Source organism: Citrus sinensis, chromosome 5 (assembly GCF_022201045.2).
Source record: "Citrus sinensis cultivar Valencia sweet orange chromosome 5, DVS_A1.0, whole genome shotgun sequence".
In the NCBI taxonomy this organism is placed as follows: domain Eukaryota; kingdom Viridiplantae; phylum Streptophyta; class Magnoliopsida; order Sapindales; family Rutaceae; genus Citrus; species Citrus sinensis.
In genome coordinates, this window is record NC_068560.1 from 19,268,383 (window position 1) to 19,292,019 (window position 23,637).

Below are 23,637 nucleotides of genomic sequence, written 5' to 3' on the forward strand. Positions count from 1 at the left end.
GAATCGATTTAACACATACCATTTCTTCGTAACACTTTTGTATAGTGGAATTAAGGTTGCCTTCCCAACGGCGCAATTCACCCTCTTCCTGTTAAGAATAGAATTAGTTAGTTAATGAGTATGCTGACATGGCAGCTGAGTCAGCTAAAGGTTGTTATAGAGGTTGTTAGTAGTAACCTGTGCGTGTGTGCAATGTGTGTAGAATCTTCTATGCACATATAAAAAGGCTTGTAATTTCCAGATTCATTAGATCAATAATAACAGAATTCTCAGCTTACAGAAGTTTTCTTTCTTCCTATTTTCTTAGTAACCAAACAATATCACAGTTTCATATAAAACTTAATACTTCCTTTTACTCACTTGCACTTTGCATAGCTTTGGTGTGGATAAGATTCCCTGAGAAAAAGTCTTCATGTTCAGACAATGTGTCATAGAAACTTGTTCCAATGATGGGAATTCAAGAGTGTAATTCTCCGAACAAAAGCTGGTAAGCCTTGGTAAATAATCAAGTTCCAAAAGTTTTAATTCGCTGAAAGCAATACGATTCTCCTTCGCTTCTTCTCCAACATGTCCTATGATTTCTTCTATTTTTTCACAGAGTGATACATTAAGATTCACTAGACTATTGGGAATTCCAACCTGAAAATAAAGAGTAGCATTCAACTAGATTCAAAGTATGTCAAAATCATACAATTGTTTTATGAAAAATAACAAACCATGAATGTCTACTAGATATTTTTTGTTAAAGAAAAAAAGGAAAAAATTAAAACAAAAATAAATAAATAGAAGTCCAGAAAAACAAAGATAATGAAAATGCATTTACACTATTTAGTATTAGGAACGGAGAAAGAATTTCAGCTAATTTTTAAATATTATAAATTCATTTTTCATCTTGATGCTAGTTTTTAAAAATTTTTAATTTTCAAACATGCCTATTTTTAAAATAACTAAACTAAAACGCTGTATTTCCCTTTTTTTTTTCCAGATATTCATGCTTTTAAAAATGGAAAACACTTCCCAACGCCATCAACATGGGACTGTTATAGAGTGAATATTTGAGGAAATTTTTTAATCAACAGTCGATTCAAAATGAACATCATGAATTTGTGCTTAATCAATGGCGTAATCAATTCATAACTAAACTAGAGATATTAACTACATTTGAACACTTTTCTTTATTTATTTTTAAATCGAAATCTAAAGACCAAGGAAAAGAGAAATATATAGGAATTTGTGAACTTAAAAGCTGAGTAACTAAGTATCTTTTAATTTCTGAAAATCTTATTTATTAGGATTTAAAAAAAAAACAATTAAATTGAATTATATTATGCTGTTAAATCGTGTTTAAAACAATTATATTGTTGACTTTAATGCAGGTGAACCTATAAATTAGATTGAAAATGCAGAGTTCAGAATGGTGATTTGAAGTTCAATACTTTTTTTCCCTCCAGAAGTTTGAAGTACAATACTTGCAATAAATAATTTGTGAATGAAAATTATTTGTAAACACAAAAATGATTAAAATAATTGTTGAATGTTATTTGAAATAAAAATTCAAAATGAATATAGCAATCTTACCAATGGAGGAAAAATATTCAGTAGATTATCACACTCAGATATCTCCAATTTTTTCAATTTGCTAAAAGACTTCGAAGCAAGCTGGTGGTGCCATATTTTTCTCAACTTATCCGCCTCACTAATATGTAATACCTCCAGACTTGGGAGTCGTACCTGAAGTTAAAAATTCAATGCAATTAGAGATGTATATTAATTAAATTTGAAGACTCAACGAAAAGAGAAATTAACTATTGAGAATAAAATTAATTTAAAAAAAAAAAACCTTTTCATCAAAGAGGGGTTGAGGTTGCATTTCAGTGTGAATGACGTCTTCTGGTGAGGCAAAGCTACTTAGTTTTGGAAGGCAATGGAGCCGCAGGGAGTGTAGTTTAGGAAAAACCTTTAATTCATCTCTTCCTCCTAACCCCCCCGTGGTGTTGTTGACTACCCCTTCAATTGACCGGCAATTTCGAATCTCAAGATGTTGGAGTTGCCCAAGACTATTAACCATAGAACATGAAAACAGATACTTCAGACGATGACAACGCCACACGGTCACTTTTGTCAAGTTTTGACAACAATACATTCCCTGAAATTGATCGGGCCATAATTTTTTGATGCTTATTAAACTGTCAAGCAAAACCGTACATTTTTGTTCCTTCAACTACAACTTCTAATATAATATTATTTCGATGATATAAGTATCAGATCGCGATAATATATTAATTAATTAATTATTAAACAGAAAATTATTACCTGGTGAACAGGATCATCCTCTGCATTGATTTCTGTGAATCCCTGAGTTGTTGTTGGTTTCTCCATGTCGGGCCCTATAAATGAACAAAAACAATATATAATAAACATCCGTTGTTTTTTTCACCAAAAAAGAAAAAGAAAAAAAGAATGAGTCAATGTAAATAATCCTACCAATAATTAATTTCAACACTTACCAATAATCATTTTCAAATCATCGCAGTTTTCCACTTGTACTTTTTGGAGCCGCAATAGGTTTTTGGCCATAGAGAATGAGAAGAGATACTTCAATTTTGGACAGCAATCTACGTTTATTTTCCTTAAGTTGCTGAAAGATTGATCTTCTCTGAGTTGGCTGTAGCATATCGTCTCCAAATTAGGTAAATTAATAAGATCCAATGACTCCAGCAAGGGAAAGACTTTGCAACGAACCCGTCCAACTGAACCGACAATATGTAAAATCTCAGAACAGTCTGTTACTAGAAGATGCTGCAATCGTGGAAAACCTTCCCCACCGTCTAATTCATGAACAACATTCTGAACACCCTTCAGTGAGTATAGACGGAGATCTTCAGTTCTCTTCAGCAACATTTTCGTCCCATCATTCCCCAAAAGAAGGCTAACTGTTTCTGGCCCCTTGAGCACCATCAATGTTGATGTTTTAGATTCGACGAGCCGTCGGACAGACGTTTGTCCTATAAATATCTTATATCTTTCCAATTCCACAGAGACAAAATCCTGCGGCAGAATTTCGGAATCCGAAACATCTATCTCCAAAGTAGTTAGATTTGACAACCCCTTCAACTCGACAAGACTGGCATTACTTCCTCCTTCAACCTTATCCCACTGTGAAAAGCTGTTATGCATAAACAGTTCTTCTAATCGAGATAATTTTGATATGACATTTGGTGGTATCAACTCAAGGCTCCAACAATTGCTCAAATCTAGCAACTGTAACCGCGTCAATCGTCCAATTTCGAGTGGTAACTGCTTGATATCGGAATATACAAGGCTGAGAATCTCTAATTTCTTTAGCTGTCCAACTATTGCTATATCTTTTAGTCGGCAATAGTCTAAACACAATGTTTGAAGGTTAATGAGGCACCCAAGTGATGAAGGTAATGAAGAGAAGTGAATTCTGGCAAGATCCAAAACTTTGAGTCCTTCCGTCCCTTCAAAAATGTGGTCTGAAACTTGCATAGAGCAAAGACCCTTCGTATGCAACAAAAATAGCCCAAGACGGGGACATCGCATTCTTTGGGGAAGCACTTGATCACCCCTATGAGGTAAAGAAATGGCAATTGGATCTTTCCGTATGGTCTCTTCCATCTTTTTCTCCAAGTCGGCAACATTTGGAATATTAAACATGCGCTTCTCTGCGGCAATTGATACGGCAACAACATGAATGACGTCATGTATTTTAACTTCATCTTTAGCATCCCCGTCCAACAATAAGCATGAAGATTTGAGATTGTCGATCAACCGATGCACCCTAATCCTTGCTTCTTCCAATGTGTAAACATTTTCAAACAAATCCCAACCCACACCATATCTCAATAAGTCAGAAACTTGTATGACATTACCTTCACTGTATAGACCACAAAGACGGAACAGAGATTTTGCCTCCTCACTTTCCAAGAAGTCATAACTCAATTTTATGGAGGTGTACACATTTGCTTGCATGCCATGAATTTCTCTTGCATCCGATCTTCTTAGCTGATTCAATGCATCTTTCCAGAAGTCAAGCTCCTTAGTTTTCAGAGCATTTGCAACTGTACTCAGTGCAACAGGCAAACCTCCGCATCTTTCAACGATCTCATTGGCTGTAATTTGAAAAGCAGATATTTTAGTTGAATCACCCACTATCTCCTCAAATAACTGCAATGCTTCTTTTGGTGGCAAAGCATCGATCTGGAAATTTTTCTGAGAATTCATATCAATGCACAATAAGTCTCGACTTCTAGACGTCAAAATTATTGTGCATCGTCTCTGATCATCCTTTTTATCTTTATCATCAACATCCCTGGAAGGAATTCCAACTTTTTCGAACTCGAGTTTTTTCCAAATATTATCCAATATAATGAGGACCCACTTCTCTTTCTTCAATCTTTCACGCAATCGATTAGCTCTGTCGAATATACTCTCATTCAACTCAAACTTTATGCCTAAATCAGAAGCAAGTTTCTTTTGAATTTCCTGATGATCTGGGGTCTGTGTTACCTCAGCCATAACGACCTTATCGAACAACTTTTCTTCCATCACTTGCCTTGCAACTTGCTTGACTAGCGTGGTTTTACCCACGCCGCCCATGCCGTAGACCCCAATTATGTTGAGCTTATCATCCTTCAACGCCTCCACAACATCTTGAAATACTTTCATTCTTGAATCAAAGGCCTCGTAATCTTTCACTTCCATTTGTTCTGTACTCTCTGGAGCAGGACGGTAGGAAACATTAGAGAAGTTTCCTTTTCCCACGAGACTAGCGGCAGCTTCTGCGGCCTTTGCTGCTTGTTTACTAAGCTTGTAACGAGAAATCAAGTTTGGGCACAATCCTCTGAAGCAGGACTTCTTAGCTCTATCTTCATCATCAATGATGGATTTTGCAACCCCTTCACTGAATTCATCAACTTGATTTAGCCAGTCTGTGACACCCTCATAAATCTCATCCCCTTGTAGTCTAGCGTGATTAACAGGTTGTTGCACCGTTTCTCTTCTATATCCCAGCTGCTTCACTTGATCTTTTAGGCCATCTATGTAGCTCTGGTACTTGAACACATAAGATATCTGCCGTATAATCGGTTTGAACAGTGACTTTGCACCTTCTGATACGATGCTGGAAAAAGCAGCCAGACCCACTTCTGCCATTGCCTGCTACTTAACAAATCTAATAATATGTCAAAGAAAGGAATACAAATAAATTAAAATGAACTAAAGGGAAAGACAGAGAAAGAAAAGACTGCAAACAACATCGCGATATTGATCTTGAACCAACTGATATCTAAATAGAGAATTTCTTTTTCCATCTTAAGGATCAGAGGTTTCGCTATTAACAGAAAGGTATCCTTCAAGGAAAGTTGATGGAAATTAAGAAAGAACCGTTATCAAGATCAAGTATTCTGCTGCTAAAAATAAATGATATGACTTAAGAAAAATAAATGATATGATTAAGAAAAACCATAGAATTTTTTCCTAGGAAAGTTTATGCAAATTAAGAAAGAACCGCTATGAAGATCAAGTATCAGAGATTCTGCTACTAAAAGAATATTACAGGTTTTAGAACAAGTGCACCTCTTTACCAGGTCTGGGATCAGAGTTGATAAGCTGCTGTACTCACCTTGAATATAGAAGAAAAACAGCTGTCAAGATCAAGGAGATTATGCTATTAATAGAAATTATCAAAGGATTTAGAACAAGTTCACCTCTTTAATTATCCGGGATCAGGTAGTTGATGAGCTTCTCTTCTTGGCGTTGAATATTTAAGAATAATTTTAATGAGCAAAAAGATCACTGGTAACTGCTGAAAAATGAGTGAGAAAAGAGTTGATGAGAATAATAACAATGAATTGAATAAAAGAAGGACTTAATCATGCACCCCCTTTGCATATCATGTATTTGGTTACTGTTGCCTTGTTGACGCATGTATAGAATAGTCATATGTATTTGGCCCAAACAGTTGAAGAAAGCACTAGTTCACAACCTTACGTTTGGATATATTCTAAAGAAATAATTAAGTTTGATAAAAGATAAAGCAAAAGCTTGAATGCATGATTGAGGGCGAAGACTTTTATAAAAGCATATGCCGAAAGCACACAAAAAGCATTTGAGAGAGAAACTAAATGATTTGATCTATTGTTTTCAAAAGAAATTGCAATTAACAGTTTTTGTCAAAAGTTCGCCCTGCGTGAAATTAGTGTTAATATAATTTAAAAAATTAATTTCAGTATTACTTTTTAAAATGTTAATTATTAGATTTATTTTAATAATATATTTATATTTATTATAAAAATTTAGTTAAATATTTGTGTTAAATAGAATTTATAATTAATATAATATATCTTAGGTATTAATAATATTATAATTATTCTATATGCTATTGAAAATAATTTAAATTTTTAGACGTTTATTTTCACATTAAGTTTCTATTTATTATAAAATTTAGTTTAATATAGTATAAGCTTGTAAAGTATTAAAATATTTTTTCATATTTTTTGAACATATTAAAATTATTTTAAAATATTTATATATATTAACATTAAAGTCAATTTTTTGAGTTAATAGAGCTAGTAGGTGTTATAGTATAAAAGAGTTTCTTAGCATCTCTTATTGAAAATATATAGATCTATATAATCATTTTTTCAAAATATTGAGATGTAGTTATAAAAGAAAAAATAAATTAAAAAATTTTAAATTTTAATATGGCCATCGTAGGGTTAGAATCCCCGCTCCAACCCGATTTGGAGATGTGCTTGGTCTATTTATGTTTTGGAAAAAGAAAAACCAAAGAAAAAAAAAATACACACCCGACCAAATCAAGCAACTAATCAAATAAAAAATAAAAAAGGAAAGAAATTTAATGACTTGCATGCAATTTTGGATCTGAAATTAAAATTACATAAAAATTAAGGATTACCGATTACGTACCTTAATATTTACAGCTTATTTGATGGACTCAACAGGTTTAAGCAACATCAAAATGTTTGTGGCTCCTTAAATGAGCCCAAGACATGGTGCAAATGACAACATCGACTTGTTTGACAGCTCCAACAAGGCTACGATGATCAGAAAATGAGCCCTCAATCAACAAGCTAAGATTGGCTTCTCTATCCTCTTCTCCCCACAACCAGCGCCTTGCTCTTTGTCATTTTTCCTCTTGTTAGTTTTCTTCTACATATAATTATTACACTGGCCGGGAAGTATACACACCCCTCTTTTCTTTTTATATACCTTATTATTATATCTTTACAAAATAATATCACCCTAAGACAGCTATGTATGAAATAAATGAAATAAATATATAAGGAACTGACGAAATAAAATTATCATGACCATAGACTTTTCTAATTTATTTTTTCCTTTCAAAAAGGGACGAGGATAAGTTTGGTAGAATGATTATATTTTTAATAAAAGAATTATTTTTTATTATAATACTTTTTTCTTTATTAATTTAAAAATATTGACTCTTATATTTTAATAAATATAAATAAAATATTATAATAAAATATAACAATATATACAAATATTTAAAAAAATTTAAGATTTTATTAAAATAAATTTTATAATAAATACAAATATATTATTAATACAATTATAATAATTTGCACTTTAAAAAGTAATACTGATATAAATTTTTTAAATTATATTACTCTACCAAAAAAATTAAACTATTAAATTATATTGATATTTATTAAAAAATTTGCAATTAATTCTTATTATATTTTTAATTGGAATTTTTTCCTGTGATATAACAACAATTGCTATAGTTTTTTCCCTAAATAAAGATGGAGTTATAAATTATTTGTATAAGTGTCATGAAAGTAATAGTTTTTTTTTAATACTATTATACAGGACTGTAGGTATTATAATTAATATTTACAAATAGATTCTATAATTGAGACCTTTTTTGTGGCATGTACTCCTCTGAAGCGCTGTCCAAATTCTTCAAACCCTCTCAAATATTCGAAGGCTGTCCACTCCACTCATATTTCGTGAGGAATAAACTAACTCCACTCAATTATTTGATAATTGAGGGAGGATTGTAAATAAGTCTCATAAATATTTTTATGGAGGCTTGAACCCTTGCACTCATTATTGTAAGTGCAAGGGTTCTCCCACTTGACCAAAGGCCCATTGGTGTCATAAAAGTAATAGTTGAATAACAATAATGGGGCTATAGGTGGTCTTCTTGCAATTTCAACACTGAAACAGACTTGTCCTTGATCCCAATTTATTTACCCCATTTGGGCCCACGATGAGATAAATATATTCCTGTGAGATGAAAAACATAAGAAAATGTTTTATTATAATAAAAAAAACAAGTGGTCCATATGTTACCTGTTACCTGCAGAGGAATGTGATTATAGAGAGCTTATGAGAGTAAAGACAATGATTTGCAAAAGAAGAAGACTTAATCATGCAGCCCTTAGTATTTATCAAATGATTAGTGAGCATTTCTTTTATGGACAAAGATGCCAACAGCAAAAAGAAAAACGAAAAAAAAGGGCTAAATTACTAAGTCTTATTTTAATTTTAATTTCTTTTATTTTCATTCGCCGAAGAGGGAATCTCTTTTCCTAATGTGACATAATTAAAGCAATCTATAAATAATACAATAATCATATAATATAATAATTAAAAAGACGCACATGTTTATAATATTAATGATGGGATCCATATGTTTATACTGATTAAATTGGTGGACCAGAATTTATTTGACCTTACTTGTTTTCTATTTGATTAAAATTCAAACGACAGAGAAATATTGTCGTATTGATGGTTTCGATTGTGGAGTTCCGCTGTGGATAGCACATCCAATAGTGAAAAATGAAGCTTTCGTCAACTATCTCACATGGACGCGTACCATCATGCATAATTGCATATTGCATATTGCATTATTTCTTTAGAAAAGCAAGATTAATTCTTTTAACAAGCAAACGCATATACATAGAATAATTATATGTATTTGTTGGTTCAAGAAACTTAACTGACAAGATTGAGACAAACAGGAGATTTTTTTTTTCGGACATTAAGAAATAACAGCTGTCAAGATCAAGGAGATTATGCTATTAACAGAAATTATTAAAGGATTTAGAACAAGTTAACCTCTTCAGTTATCCGGGATCATACGGTTGATGAGCTTCTCTGTTTGGCCTTGAATATTTAAGAATAATTTTGATGAGCAAAACGATCACTGGTAACTACCGAGAAATGTGTGAGAAAAGAGCTGATGAGCGTAATAACAATGAATTGCAAAAGAAAAAGACTTAATCATTTAATTTTAATATGGCCATCGTAAAAATTTAATTTGAAAATATATAAATTTATATAATCATTTTTCTAAATATTGAGATGTAGCTATAAAAGAAAAAATAAATTAAAAAATTTTAAATTTTAATATGGCCATCGTAGGTTAGAATCCGCAATCCAACATGATTTGGAGATGCGCTTGGTCTATTTATGTTTAGGGGGAAAAAAAGGACCAAATCAAGCAACTCATCAAATAAAAATAAAATAAAAAAAAGAAAAGAAATTTAATGGCTTGCACGCAATTTTGGATCCGAGATTAAAATTACATAAAAATTAAGGCTTACGTAGCTTAATATTTACAGCTTATTTGATGGTCTCAACAAGCTTAAGTATCATAATGTTGCGGACCGCCCAATTCGTTAGCCCAATTTACTCACAAAGAGCCCAACACAAGGCCAAGAGTGCTAGCTTGATCTAATTCTGGAAAGTTCTAGGCAACTCTAGCACATTGAGCTTGTAAATACTATAGAATTCTCTATACAATTCCAGCACATGTAAATAGCTAGGAAGTGGTAGAATTCTCTAGAATCTCTAGAGCTTGGCAAGACTCCCCTATAAATATGGGATGACATTAGGCATTTGAACACAACAACAAGTATTGAGAAAGCAACTCAAGCATTGTAAGCTCTCTTGTAAACTCTCATTTGTGCAATACAAGTTTCCTTATTCGGCTCCATTGCTTTCTTCTCTCTAGCTCTTTGAAAACCTTTAAGGCTTAGCTAATTCAAGAAGTTCAAGGCTTACTTAGCGACATACAACAAAGTTGTCTAAGTGCCGCACGAGTTTGCTGCGCAAAACACTCATCCCGTGACAATAAGCCAGCTTTAGCCTAGTGGTAAGAATTTGTGAGGTTATGAGTTCTAACCCCCACAATACATTGTGGGGTTTAAATTTCCTTTCTTAATTTGAGTGGAGACATTCTTCTCTTTTTCGAAATGTGAGTGGAGTAGACGTCCATCTAGTCTCAGCAATAGTCTGATTTATAAATATCAATTGTAATATCATATAATATGAGTTGTACTCTTAAACAATAGTCTCATATATTAAAAAAAAAAAAAAAACAAGCTTAAGCAGCATCAAAATGTTGTGGCTCCTTAAGTGAGGCCCGGACATGGTGCAAAAGACAAAATCGACTTGTTTGACAGCTTCAACAAGGCTACGATGATCAGAAGATGAGCCCTCAATCAAGAGAGCTCCCTGCCTCTTAAATGATAAATTAAAAGCAATTGTAGCTTGTCGACATCAGGCCAATTTCAGGCCTTTGAAGAGCACAAATGACATGGCCTTAACCAAAGATTGCCTTCTCTATCCTCTGCCGACATATCCTCTTCTCTCCACAACCAACGCCTTGCTCTCTGTCATTTTTCCTCTTGTTAATTTTCTTCTACATATAATTATTACGTTGGGAAGCATACACACACCTCTTTTCTTTTTTTTCAAACTACTAAATATTATGGGAAAATGATCGAAACCTTTTTTTTTTTTTCTTTCTAGTTAACATCATCAGGTGTATTTTTGGCTTTTCACACTTGCATAAAAAATTGATAAAAAATTGAAACATAAAATTCACTTTATTACCTTTTACTTTTGTAAATAAACTAAAAGGTATTTTGGTCTTTTCATATATTTGCCAAACGTTTTTATAAATTAAATGGTGAAATTGTTTATATAGATTACAAATAAACAGTATAATTAATTATATTTTGTATGTATAAAGCATTAAATAATCAGATATTTGTGGCTTTTAATTGTTGTGTTATTCACCATTTTAGCCGTTTAAACCAAACTTTCATTTTTCAAAAGGAAAAGGATTTGTGTGTGTGTATAAAGTAAAATTTGAGAAATAATCATGTAAATACTCTAAATTTTTAATGGGAAACACCGATATCTTTTTTTAATTATAATACTCTTAGTAAATAGTAACTAAGGAATAAGTGTTGTTTTAGTCATTAGAATTTAAAATAAATCTAACATGTAATATGTGAAATACAAATAATTAAATAGATTTTGATTATTTAATGTTAAAATATATTCAGGTTAATATCTTAAGGATCGGTATTATGCAAATAGTTTTTCAAAAAATCAAACCCAAATTCGATGCATTGTCAATAAGTATTATTATAATATTTTACTATTGTATCTCCACAAAACAATATCACCCTAAGACAGTTATACATGAAATAAATATATAATATAAGGGACTGACGAAATAAAATTAGATCTAACGCGAGTTTCACGTAGTGTGAACTTTTGACAATTCTCCCATATCCCAAAAAAAGCTTTGTCACATTGCGAAAACACCTTTCAAAGTTTCAATTGCAATGTAATTTCCATTATTCATAGTGGCAGACAATGGACATCACGGGACAGGGCTAGAAGTTATCATGACCATAGAATTTTCTAATTTATTTTTTCCTTTCAAAAAGGAAAAAGGATAAGTTTGGGAAAATAATTATATTTTTAATAAAAGAATTATTTTTTTATTATAATACTTTTGTCATTATTAATTTAAAAATATTGACTCTTATATTTTAATAAATATAAAAAACAATATTATAATAAAATATAACAATATATACAAATATTTAAAAAATTAGATTTTATTAAAATAAATTTTATAATAAATATAAATATATTATTAATATAATTATAATAATTTACATTTTAAAAAGTAATACTGATATTAATTTTTTAAATTACATTATTCTACCAAAAAAATTAAACCATTAAATTATATTGTATCTGTTAAGTCCATTATTTATAGAGTTGGCATCTTATGGCAAGTCTAGTTAAATTGGAAGTTTATTTATTGCATATTTTGTAATAGGGATTAATTTATTAATTCTCTAATTTAGTGAGATTTCAATTTATTAAGAATATTTGTTTTCTAATTTAATTAGATGTCTAATTTAGCAAGTCAATTAATGGTGGGATTCTATAATTGGCGAAAGAAATCTATTTAGAGCAAGAACATCTGATTTAGTAAGGCAAGAAGATATGATTTATTCCTATTTAGATTCATAAGAATTATAAGAGGAAATAAACTCTTATTTGGAAAGTATCTAAGTTTTTAAGGCTTGCTATTTTGGTGAAACCCTAGTGCCTATATAAAGAGAGGTATTTCACAATTTAAGGACGCACTGTTGTGTTAATTTGGCACATAATGTTGTGTTAATTTGTTTTCGTATCTTCTTTTCATCTTTGTGGAAGATTCTATGAGGATCTTGGATCACTAGACGTTGAAGAGTTGAAGAATTGCTATTCATCACTTTGCGAAGTGCCTTGAGGATCGTGGATCAAGAAGGGTAGCAATTATTCAAGAGAAGCAAATTCAGTTTAAGATTGAGTAAACTGTATGGTGATAAACTATAAGTGAGAGTCTTAAGTTTGGTAAATTCAGAGGTTGTAACATCTCAACTTAGTGAATTACTTTTCATCTGGGTGTGGCCTCATAGATGTAGGATTGATTAATCTGAACCACGTAAAAATCTCCGTGTCATTTATTTTCTGCATTTTATTATGTTTTTGGAAAATTAATATTTTTGATGCGGATGAACAGCAATCGTGAACAGTAATGGTGAATAATACACGGTAACAGTTATGGTGAACAATACACGATGAACAGTATTTCCAAAAAATTAATTAAGTTGTTAATTTTTTGTTTTTAATTGCCTAATCTATTTATGATACATCTAAATTCCTTTCAATAACAATAATATTAATATTTATATATTCTATTGTAATGAAAATTTGTGCAATCTTAGGTATTCATTATATTAAATTGTGTGGATTAATTAAGAATATTTTTGGAGTCAAAAGAAGTGTGTGTACGTAGGATTAATAATAAAAAATTTCTAAATAAAGGTGATTGCTTCATTGACAAGTACATATTTATATTCTTCTATTAGTATTTGGGTTGTAAACTCTATTTATAAAGTAAATATATTGTGGTAAGCGATATGGACAATATCAGATGCAAAATATTGAGAGATCATTAACACAGATATTTATTGAAGATGCATTTAGAGGAAAGAGTGTAGAACTGGGCGTAACAATTATGAAGCTTTCCCCAAGTATTCTCATGCTTCCTTAACTGTTCCAAAGTATTTTTCATAGCGTGCATATTTACTTTATGGTGTCTTAATTCGTCTGAAATGATTACTTTAGTTCTTTTGGGATGAAAGGTCATTTATTGTGTTAATTTTTAACAATAGAAAAAATAAGTAATGGTAATGAAAGACTAATTTGTGATATTGAAGCGTACGGGCTTAACTCAATCTAAAAATTAGTCAATTAGCTCAAGAGTTAAGAGTTGTCCAAATCTTATATGTTGAACCCAAGTTCAATACTCAATTGATGCGGGATGTTATTCCTAACACTTCCCGTCATGTGTAGGATTGGCAAAAAAACCCGGGTCAGTCTTGTCTAGACCTGCAGGCTTTATGCATGGCCCGCATGATGAAGTTATGGATATTAACCTAAAAATTTGAAACTTACTATGAATGGCCTTAGTTAAAGAATTTTGCAACTTTAATTTATAACAAGTATGTACACACACACACAAGTTTAGATTGCATTTGGATGACTTTTTTTTTTTATCAATTCAAAGAATGCGAAATTTATCGGATTAATCCGAATCTGATATGTATCCGATTTTGCCAGCCCCTACTATTTATAAGCCCAAGTGACTCTCTTTTACTAATTAATAAGGCAATTTTTGACCTTATGTCCTTGTTGTGGTGTTAAATTGTTGGTCATTTTGATTGTTTCCTACCTTCCATTTACGCTAGCTGTAACATTGTCTTATTCACCATTTTAGCCATTTAAATGAAATATTATTTTTGTAAAAAATAAACACTTTTAAAAGTAAAAAAAAAAAAGTTATGTAGACCTCAAATTTTTAATAAAGAATGTCAATACCCCTTTTAACTACAAGATTCTTAGTAGATGATAACCAAAAAAATTAACTTCAAAATTTTTCATTAAATGTAAATCTGATTGAAATAGTTTAAATTTTTCTAGTAGACTAATATATATAATTTAAATAATTAATTTCATTATGAATTTATAAAATGTTAATTAATATATTTTTATTTATTATAAAAAATTTAAATAAATACTTGGATTAAATCGATTTTACAATTAATAAAATACTTCTGATTTATTAATAATATTAAAATTATTTTATATGATATTCAAAATAATTTAAACTTTTATATATTTTTTTAATATTTTGTCTATTTATTATAATTTGGTTTAATATAATACAGGATTGTAAAATATTAAAATATTTTTCAATATCAAATTATTTTAATATGTATATATCATTACATTTATTTTAATATTGCATTTATATTTATTATAAAATATAAAATAAATAAAATTAAAGAGTATTGTAGTAAAGTGAAAAAAGAAAAAAAAGTCTTATTATCCGTACATTATTTCATTTTATCTGGGAATTATTGGCTTGAAGAGATGAGTTCTTGTCACAAGCACAAATTTTATCTGTACATTATTTCATTTTAAATGATGAGTTCTTGTCACATGGACATGATCATTACTTTTTTTGTTTTGATTAGGTTACTTCATGATAACAAACAAATTATTTTGCATCACATTATGGTAAAAAGTTGCCCTCTTTGTTATTTCAACAGCTATATAGTTTAATATTTTGTAATAAGATCATAAAGTGCATGGGAACCACTGCTCGCGTACTTCAGCCTAAAATGAAGATCTATTGAAAATTTCCCTGATGTCACGATATTAAACAAAAAAAGATACCAACATCCGCTTAAATTCATATAAAATTAAACCTTACCACATATTGTCTTGAAACATTTTTTTTTTTCAATAATATGATATACATAGGGCCCACCTTAGAGTATTAGAGACTTTTATACGAAATTGTTTTATGAGACTCCTTACATTCAACAGCTTCACCTAAAGAAATATAAAATAACTTAGAATTCGATCAATTTTTAACTATATCGTGAATATTAACAATCAACAAGATAGTAAAAAGGTTAAAAAAAGATAAGTAATTAAGAAGATATCTTTTTTACTTCCTCTAGAACTATTATTTAATAAACTTTTTTTTTAATTCAAAAGTGAACCAATAAATGTAATAATTTTCTTTATACATAATAGTGCATAAAAATTTTATAATGTTAAATAATTAAATTTTTTAAATAGATGAAGAATTTAATTTTTTTCTTGGAAAAACTAATAATAAATTAACAATTAGATAATACTATTAATTAGAGATATTTAATATTAAGGTTATCAAATATAGAATGTGTATAAAAATTCTTAATTATAAGATAATTACTAATTAAAAAGAGGCCTAAAGAAGAGGATTTGCTATTATAAGTAGAGTAATGATATAGCCACAAACTCTTGTACAAACTTATTTTGTACAAACTGATGTGGCATGATAAGATTGGTTGAATTAAATATCACTTGGCCCACATGATTTGTTTTTATTAATTTATATTTTCATTCAACCAATCTTATCATGCCACGTCAATTTGTACAAAATAAGTTTGTACAAGAGTTTGTGGCTGTATCATTACTCTTATAAGTAATACCAAAAATAAAAAGGGAGACTTCCTGAGATTTGGGACTTAAGTGACGAAAATGTAGACCTTGCTTATGCTTGAAACCGTTCCTGGATGTAAAAAGTAAGAATTATTGTTGAATTCCTGACTAATAAGATCTTTGAAAGTATTCAAAGGACCTGAACTTATAAGAAAGCCATGATGAACTATACCACGTTGCAAGTGAGCTCGCATCTTCATCCCTTGATCTGCCATCGGCGTTTCTCTTGCACTCACCATACCGTCCTTTTCAATCGATTTTTTTATTAATTGATGAAGCGTCTCTGATACGTCAGCACTCGTCGGCCGTTGTAAAATAAAATTAATTTAAATAGAGAGAGCAGCTGATTCGACAAATAAAAGTTATAGAGGGGTTCATATCCCAGCCGTTGGATTAAATATGAGTGGCGATCTGCGTGGATTGGACGACTGTTGTTGTTTATTTAATTCGTCAATCCCCTGACCGGGTTAAATGAATAAATGGAACGAGAGGGCGACAGAGCGCGTTGATATTTCTAACAGGTTAGCAAAGCGACGCCGTTTGGTTTATTAATCATCTTTATTGGTAACATCATCACCTTCATAAAATATATGGTATCGTACAAAGTTCTTGCGCTGGATTCGGGCATCCAACAACGAGGACACAGCAACCTATTCGCTAGGTTAAAGAGACCAAAGAGCCAACAGCAAAATGTGCACGCACATGTCACTATCATGAAAACAACATTCTTTTTTCTTTTTTTTTCCCTCAATAATTTCAGATATAATATTTTAACTAAGTTTGTAACACTGTTGATTGAAATTATCAAGTACGAATGTGTGTAGATTTTAACATTCGCACTCATAATTATTATTGTGCAGTTTTAGACTTGGTTGGGTATTGAGGTGCTAAAACTTTTGCCATAAGAAAAAAAAGTTTTAAGTATAAAATAAAAGTTAATAGTATATAATAAATATAATTTTTTTAATAATAATTTTGATAAAATTAGAAAAGATATAATAAATTTTTTATCATATAAGTGTAAAATCAAATCATCTTAACTTCTAAACTACAACAACTATAACATTTTAACTGTTCAATCTCAATTCCAAATAGACCCTTAATTTATAATTAGATTGTCACTAAAAGATTTTAAGTATGTATTTTAGAATTTAGTGAATACACTTTTAAACTACCTTTGCGGGATGAAATGTTGGGAAATTTTTAGTAAGCTCCAAAAGTGTTTGAAATAAATTTATGATGCAAAAAAGAAAAAAAAAAGATTTATGAACATTTTTGTGAAGCTTAGGCGAAAATTTTTGTCAGGCTCTATTGGGCTAGAGGAGCAGCTCGGGCAGTTAATTGTCGCCCAAGAAGCCCAACCCAGATTACAACAAGCTGGGATTTAGTTAGCTCGTTGACGGCCATTTGGGTAATGCATGAATTGGGCGGATGATTAATAAATACGTTTTATTAATTATTTCGCCGATTTGGATATTCTCCTAATTTAATCTTTTCTAATATTATAATAAAGAGATTTTGACATGTGTTATACATGTGTTATTTTAATAATCCAATAGATAATATGTACTTTATTTTTATCTTTCGTTATTAAATACAAAAACACTAATAGAAAAAAAATGACTTAACTCTTTTTATATTTTTAATTTTTATTTATTTTCTTTTATTGCTTTCCCAGCAATGTTCATCTTTTTACTCTACAACATCCATAACCTTAACTTTGGAAATAAAAGAGAATATGCGAAAGTATAAGTAGGAGAAAGACTTCATTGAAATCAAACGAATTGGGCAACGTTAGATTTTTCTTTAAAATTCTCATGCGATATTAATTAGTAGTATTATCGTTGCTGCCTGCCTACTTCTAACCTCAACCAATATATGATCAATGCTTGATTTGGTCAATCTAAATAATTATAATCGATGATTGGATATTGTTGAAGGGCGGCCCTAAGGATGAGAGAGGGGAATGCGTGTGCAAGCCACATGTGTGAAGAAAAAGAAAAAGGCAAGAGTGAAGATGACGACGATTAAAATCTTGTTTGATTTCTTTTTCTGATAATTTTGTTAATCTGCTGTTGTTAGTTCCGAAAATTTAGTTAATCTGCTGTTGTTAGTTCCAAAATTTTAGTTAGCAACAAAATGACATGTTTTTGTGTTTAATAAGGAAAAAGTAAATAATAGATTTTCTATAAGATTCTTAGAATGGATTAGATTAGACTATGGAGAGAAATATATTTTAGAATATTAGTGTTGAGTTATTCTAATGTCTTTAATAGTAAATTCAATTAAGACTATTTTAGTAATATAATTTTTTTATTGAAATTAGAGTGTTCAAAGTTAGTAATAAAAAATTCAATAATTTTTTATTGAATTTATATAACTCTGGATTCTTTTTTTTTTTTTTTCCAACACTGATATGGTTTTTCTTTGTCGCCCAAGAAGCCCAACCCAGATAACAACGAGCTGGGTTTTGGTTAGCTCGTTGACGGCCATTTGGGTATGCATGAATTGGGTGGATGATTAATAAATACGATTTATTAATTATTTCGCCGATTTGAATATTCTCCTAATTTAATCTTTTCTAATATTATAATAAATACGTTGCTTGTTAGGAGTGGGGATACATTATTTGAATATATGAATTGGGTGATGTTAGTGATTCATTCCCCTATTTGTCGTGAATTGAGATTTGTGTATAATGCTAGTCAGATTGCTAACAATTTCATATTTTGTATTGTTCCAGTTGAATTTCTTGCTTGTGGAAGATAAAACAAAAGTTCAATTTCATGTTGATTTAATTCTTCTTTTCCTTCTTTTTTTTTTTCTTCTTTATAGTCACGCTCTGGCTTTGGTGCTATGCTTAGTGCATTTTATGGTTTCAAGATTAAGTCATGTTTATTTGATGGCATCGATTCCATCGTTGAGGATTGGATTGTTGATCAAGTGCACATAGTAAGCTCTTCTTATTTTATCTCAGTTTTACTTTTCTTTTATTATCTGCCTCTACCTGAAAATGGACGTGTTTTACTAGTAAGCATAGACTTTGTTTATTTAATTGATATTTTAATTTTATGTATAAGAATGGAGGTTTATTTTGGAAAAAAAAAGAAACAAAAAAACAGACTCTGTTGAAGCTAATTAGTACTGAATTTTTTTGGTGGTGCAGCCAGAGGTGGAAACAGGGTATGAAAATGTGTTACTAGTGAGGTTGCTGCTTAAGATGAGAATGCATTCTTTTCAAAAATCCTTGGTAGGTGTGATCTAATTATATTTGATGGAATATTAAATGGCTAAAAATCTGTCATACGTTCAAACTTTGTTGTGTTTAGAAGAATGGTGTTGACTGTATATTCGTTTGGAAGAATGGTGTTGATTGTATATTCATTTGCTTAGCCTTTTGACAGATGGATTTGAAACTGACGACAAATGTGATTCAATTTACAAGGTTTTCGAGGGGCTCACAGTGGAAGGGATATTGAAGAACTGGTCTAAGATAAAGCCTATGATTGTGAAAGATTGGAGTGAGAATATAGATGCTCGTTTTCATCTTTTTGGCAAGGTCAGAGATGAATGGATAGATAAGGATTTATTTGACTACTTGGACTGGTGCTAATAGGTATTTTAGGCAAGCTTTTTGAGATAACACTGAGCAAGTTATACTACTATTTTGCACATGATGATCAAAACTCTCGAAAAGTAAAATAAAATAAATTATTAACTTTTACTTTCATCTTTTGCATAGCAATCAATGTGGTTCTTGTTCTGTGACAACTTTGATAATCTACTTAATTATTGGTTAGCATTTGGACCAAAAAAGTTCTTGTGATTTACATGTTTTGTAGAAATACATGAACCTTAAATGTGCTGATCAGGGAGTTTAACTATTGCACCTTGAAATTCATTTATTGTTAACTAATTGGCTTTCCTTTGCATAAAGCCGCTTATAAGGCTTGAGTGGACGTCTTTATGGGCATATTATTTGTATTTCTATATGCATGCCTTTATCATTTAATGGCCAGCACCCTCTCCTCTTTTGTAATTTGAATAGTAGTATGGGCCTCCATTTTACAAATCTTTAACATTTTTTGCTGTAAATTAATTTTTCTTTCAAATATTTTGGAGGTCATTGGAATTCCTGTAGGTCTATTTACCAGATTTTAGTACGTTTAAGGTTTTAATTTTGCTTAGACTTTAATTTTTCTGAAAGATTGTAGTATTGATCCTTAAAGAAAGATCATGCTACTTCAAATTATTTTGAAGTGTTGCTAGTTATAGCCTTACATATCAAATTCCATTTGTCTGGAAATTTATTGATAGCTGTTACAGCAGCATATTTTATGACTCTACTTCTTAGTTATGTAAGTTCATTATGTTTAGGTCAGAGGCAGTCAGCTGTGGGGAATCGATATATACACAGATGACTTTGATCTTGCTGCTGGTATGTGGTTCTATGAATAATTGTTCACAATAATTGTGTTTGCCTCACTGTTTTTGTTTTATGAGATCTATAATTGATCTTGGGATATTACTTTCTAGTTCTCATGCAAGCAAGTTACTACCTTCCCACTGCATCTCCTCCTTTATCTGCTATTCAAGAGTTGCGTGCCATAATCTGGTGTTACCTCTGCAAGATTGTGAATGAATATAATGCCTCTAAATTTATTTTATACATAATGCTGATGCTGAATAATATATTGTAGCTCCTGTCAGATTCTACTTTGACTTTTTATATTCCGTTTCATATAAAAATCTTATTCAACTTTAGTTGTTCATGAGCAAATGTCGCATGTATAAGCCCAAATGATGTTTAAAGGTAGCGCGGCTACCTTTAGTTTGAGCTTACAATGGATGAAAAAGAAATTGAAACTGTTTTTCTGATTTTTCAAAGTATTTTAGATCCTGACTTTTGTTTGGACTTGATGGTTATAGATTGTGTCTAGATTTGTTAAGTTGTTTCCAACACCTCGTGCCAAATGAAAGCACAATCTTTCTGATTCAGATGTCTGGTTAATTATGCTTCATTTTTTCGTTAAAGATTGGATGGTTGCATGGATTGATGGAGTTGGAGTTCAACCAATAATTCTAATTTTTTGGACTTAAAATGCCTTTTTCTTCTGTATAAAAACTTTAGTAAGTGCTATTGAGTTGACAGAAGTTGAATACTTACAGGTTGTTTCACACTTTTTAATAGTTTTACATATATGAATTTCTGTTTTTTGAATTGCAGAAAGGAGGTGGAACTATTGATTTGGAGCCTTATCTTACTCACTCATCGACAACGGAGCCTACCCTCGCTCCCATGGCAGTGGAACGGACAACGACTACTAGGGCTGCAACATCAGTTGGTTTGGGTCTGTTTTGAGTTTATTTTCATTTATTTGGCTATGTTTTGATAGCGAATTTTGATATGTCAATATAATGTGTAATTGTTTTGGGTTGAGCTGGTATTTATGCTGGATTAGATTGGTTTGGTTTTGGTGCTTCTCTGATGGAACACTGCTTCTTTTAGAAATTTTGAATGTAATATGAGACTACATTTAGTTTAATTGAACACTGCATCTAGTCTAACTACTAGAAGTGTGGATTTGGTTTATCCAATATTCTCCAGAATTTCACTTGCATCTGGTTTTGTTGCATATGGTTGCATGCATTTGATGGCAGTAGCAGACTGTTTGGTTTTGTGACATTTGATGGCAGTTTGGTCTGTTCTTGGTGTTGATTTAAGATTGTTTCTGTTGTGCTGATGTTAATTGCAGGTGCTTGAATCAGCTAGGGTTGCTGGTTTATTCAGATGGTTGACTCAGGCGTTGTTACTGGTTAATTCAGTTGGCTGACTCAAGTTGTTCATTTAATGTTAGGAAGCAAATTAAGAATTAATGAAGTATTCATTTAACTATAATTATTGTAGTTATTTTATTTCATAACTGAATTTGCATTTTTGCATACTTGAATGTTCTCAGAATGGTATAATGCTTCGTGTGTGTCTTCTTTATCTTGCTCTTCTGTATGCAGGCAAATACTAAAGATGAATTACCGGAGCGGCTGATTGCTTCGTGTGTGTCTTCTTTATCTTGCTCTTATGTATGATTGTTTTTTTCCCCCACTTCTAAATGGACACGGGAAAAGACATGATTTTGAGATATTGCACTGCAATTTGCATTTTTGCATACTTGAATGTTCTCAGAATGGTATAATGCTTCGTGTGTGTCTTCTTTATCTTGCTCTTCTGTATGCAGGCAAATACTACAGATGAATTACCGGAGCGGCTGATTGGTGCTGTACGTGTTTCTCATATAGAACTCAAGTCTGCTGTTGTCCCAAAGTTGGAACCAGAGATATCATGACTCTGGTTTCATTTCACCTCAACTCTGTTTTTTTTTTTAATTAAAAAAATCATTTGTTTTAGGTATACATACATGTATTTTGATTCTATTTTCATTGTAATTTCTCATTTACTTTGAATGAAAGTCATTGGTGTTTTCGAATGGGAATTTTGCATTAAAAAATGAAGAATAGTGAATAGGAAATTTCCTGATTCTTTAGTTACTATTTTTGGTATGAGTGAGTGTAATTAGTAGTAAAGTTGGTTTCTACTCGCAAACAAGTGAACTGCTCGATTCCCGAGTGGTATCAACCAGTTTCCAACTTTTTAATATACACTAATTGTTATTGTTTAATAGCTACTACTATTAAAACTCAACAGCTAACAAAAATACTTCAAAAAAATGATTTTTCTTATGATGCTGTGAAAAAAATTACGGGTTTGCTTCTTTCCACGAGATCTTTAACATGGTCTTGACTTCACGAAATTCTTTTAATTTAAAGCCTGCTGGTGTGAGGTCAGTTTGACTGATTAATTTTTTTTAACAGTGGTCGAGATAATTTTACTATACTCAAAAATATTCTTATTCTGATAATGCCACAAATGTTATGCTGTTTTCTTCGGATAATGATCTTCTATCAGGAGAGGTTAGAAATCAAATGCTTAAAAGACCAATTGAACGAATAATACAGAAATTTAGGCAGAATCTAATCGAATATTGCATGAAACATGAAACATCAATTCAAGTCCTTTCTTAAACGGAGAATACATCAAACAAAATCCAAAGTGTCTTGCAAGTCTGTAGCATGGGCAAAAAATTGTAAATATGTAGAACCAAATTATTCAACTACAGAAGAACGAGCAAGCTAAATCATGTATAAGAGATTGGCCTGATTCGGGATAGCTTCTTCACTGTACCTGAAGGATTGGCTCAATCTCTTCTTTAGAATTCTGTAGATTTTGTAAATTACTCGTGTAAGCAAGCATACATTGCCACCATAAGAATAATAAAGCTAGAGTAATGATATGACCACCACCTCTTGTGCACAAACAATATTGTATAAACTAATGCGACATAATATGATTGGTTAAACAAAAACATTACATGGCCCTCATAATTTATTTATTTATTTATTTATTTATTTATTATTATTATTATTATTATTATTATTATTATTATTATATATTTTCAGTCAACCAATCATATTATATCGCATTAGTTTCTATAAAATAATTTGCTAAATAGCACCAAAACTTAATTGATACTCACCATTTCATTGAACAATTTTTTTATGGTGTCATTGAGGTTGCCTTCCCAACATCCTTCATCATCATCATCTTTTTCTTCTTTGTTGACGTTCACTTTGTTTAGCATTGGTGTGTCT

General features: G+C 30.9%; 3 protein-coding genes across 8 annotated transcripts in view; 1 reads left to right on the top strand and 2 right to left on the bottom strand.

Moving 5' to 3' along the window:
- The window catches only part of LOC102626081 (disease resistance protein At4g27190-like), a 93,260-nt gene that overhangs the window by 28,082 nt on the left and 41,541 nt on the right, over positions 1 to 23,637 (bottom strand). The window contains exons 7-8 of the mRNA XM_052441177.1: positions 361 to 639; positions 20 to 88 (exon numbers count right to left, since the gene is read on the bottom strand). Of these exons, the coding sequence (XP_052297137.1) occupies positions 20 to 88; positions 361 to 639 (348 nt within the window). The remainder of the gene's footprint in view (positions 1 to 19; positions 89 to 360; positions 640 to 23,637) is intronic.
- Positions 1 to 23,637, bottom strand: part of LOC112497571 (disease resistance protein At4g27190-like) — a 98,124-nt gene that overhangs the window by 2,314 nt on the left and 72,173 nt on the right. Inside the window, exon 9 of the transcript XR_008054824.1 lies at positions 23,290 to 23,379. The gene's annotated coding sequence lies outside the window, so the exon portion shown is untranslated. The remainder of the gene's footprint in view (positions 1 to 23,289; positions 23,380 to 23,637) is intronic.
- On the top strand, positions 18,298 to 22,302 carry LOC127902494 (uncharacterized). Of its 6 annotated transcripts, none has more exons than XM_052441690.1 (7): positions 18,308 to 18,427; positions 18,766 to 18,882; positions 19,097 to 19,180; positions 19,376 to 19,489; positions 20,308 to 20,368; positions 21,158 to 21,281; positions 21,687 to 21,985. In XM_052441690.1, the coding sequence occupies exons 1-6, from the start codon at positions 18,347 to 18,349 to the stop codon at positions 21,175 to 21,177; spliced, it is 477 nt and encodes a 158-aa protein (XP_052297650.1). In that variant the 5' UTR covers positions 18,308 to 18,346; the 3' UTR covers positions 21,178 to 21,281; positions 21,687 to 21,985. The 6 variants fall into 6 exon arrangements, with proteins under 6 accessions (XP_052297652.1, XP_052297653.1, XP_052297651.1 ...); XM_052441695.1 differs by lacking the exon at positions 18,308 to 18,427 and adding an exon at positions 18,563 to 18,581 and having other exon boundaries at positions 21,687 to 21,961; XM_052441693.1 differs by lacking the exons at positions 19,376 to 19,489; positions 20,308 to 20,368 and adding an exon at positions 22,167 to 22,302 and having other exon boundaries at positions 18,301 to 18,427.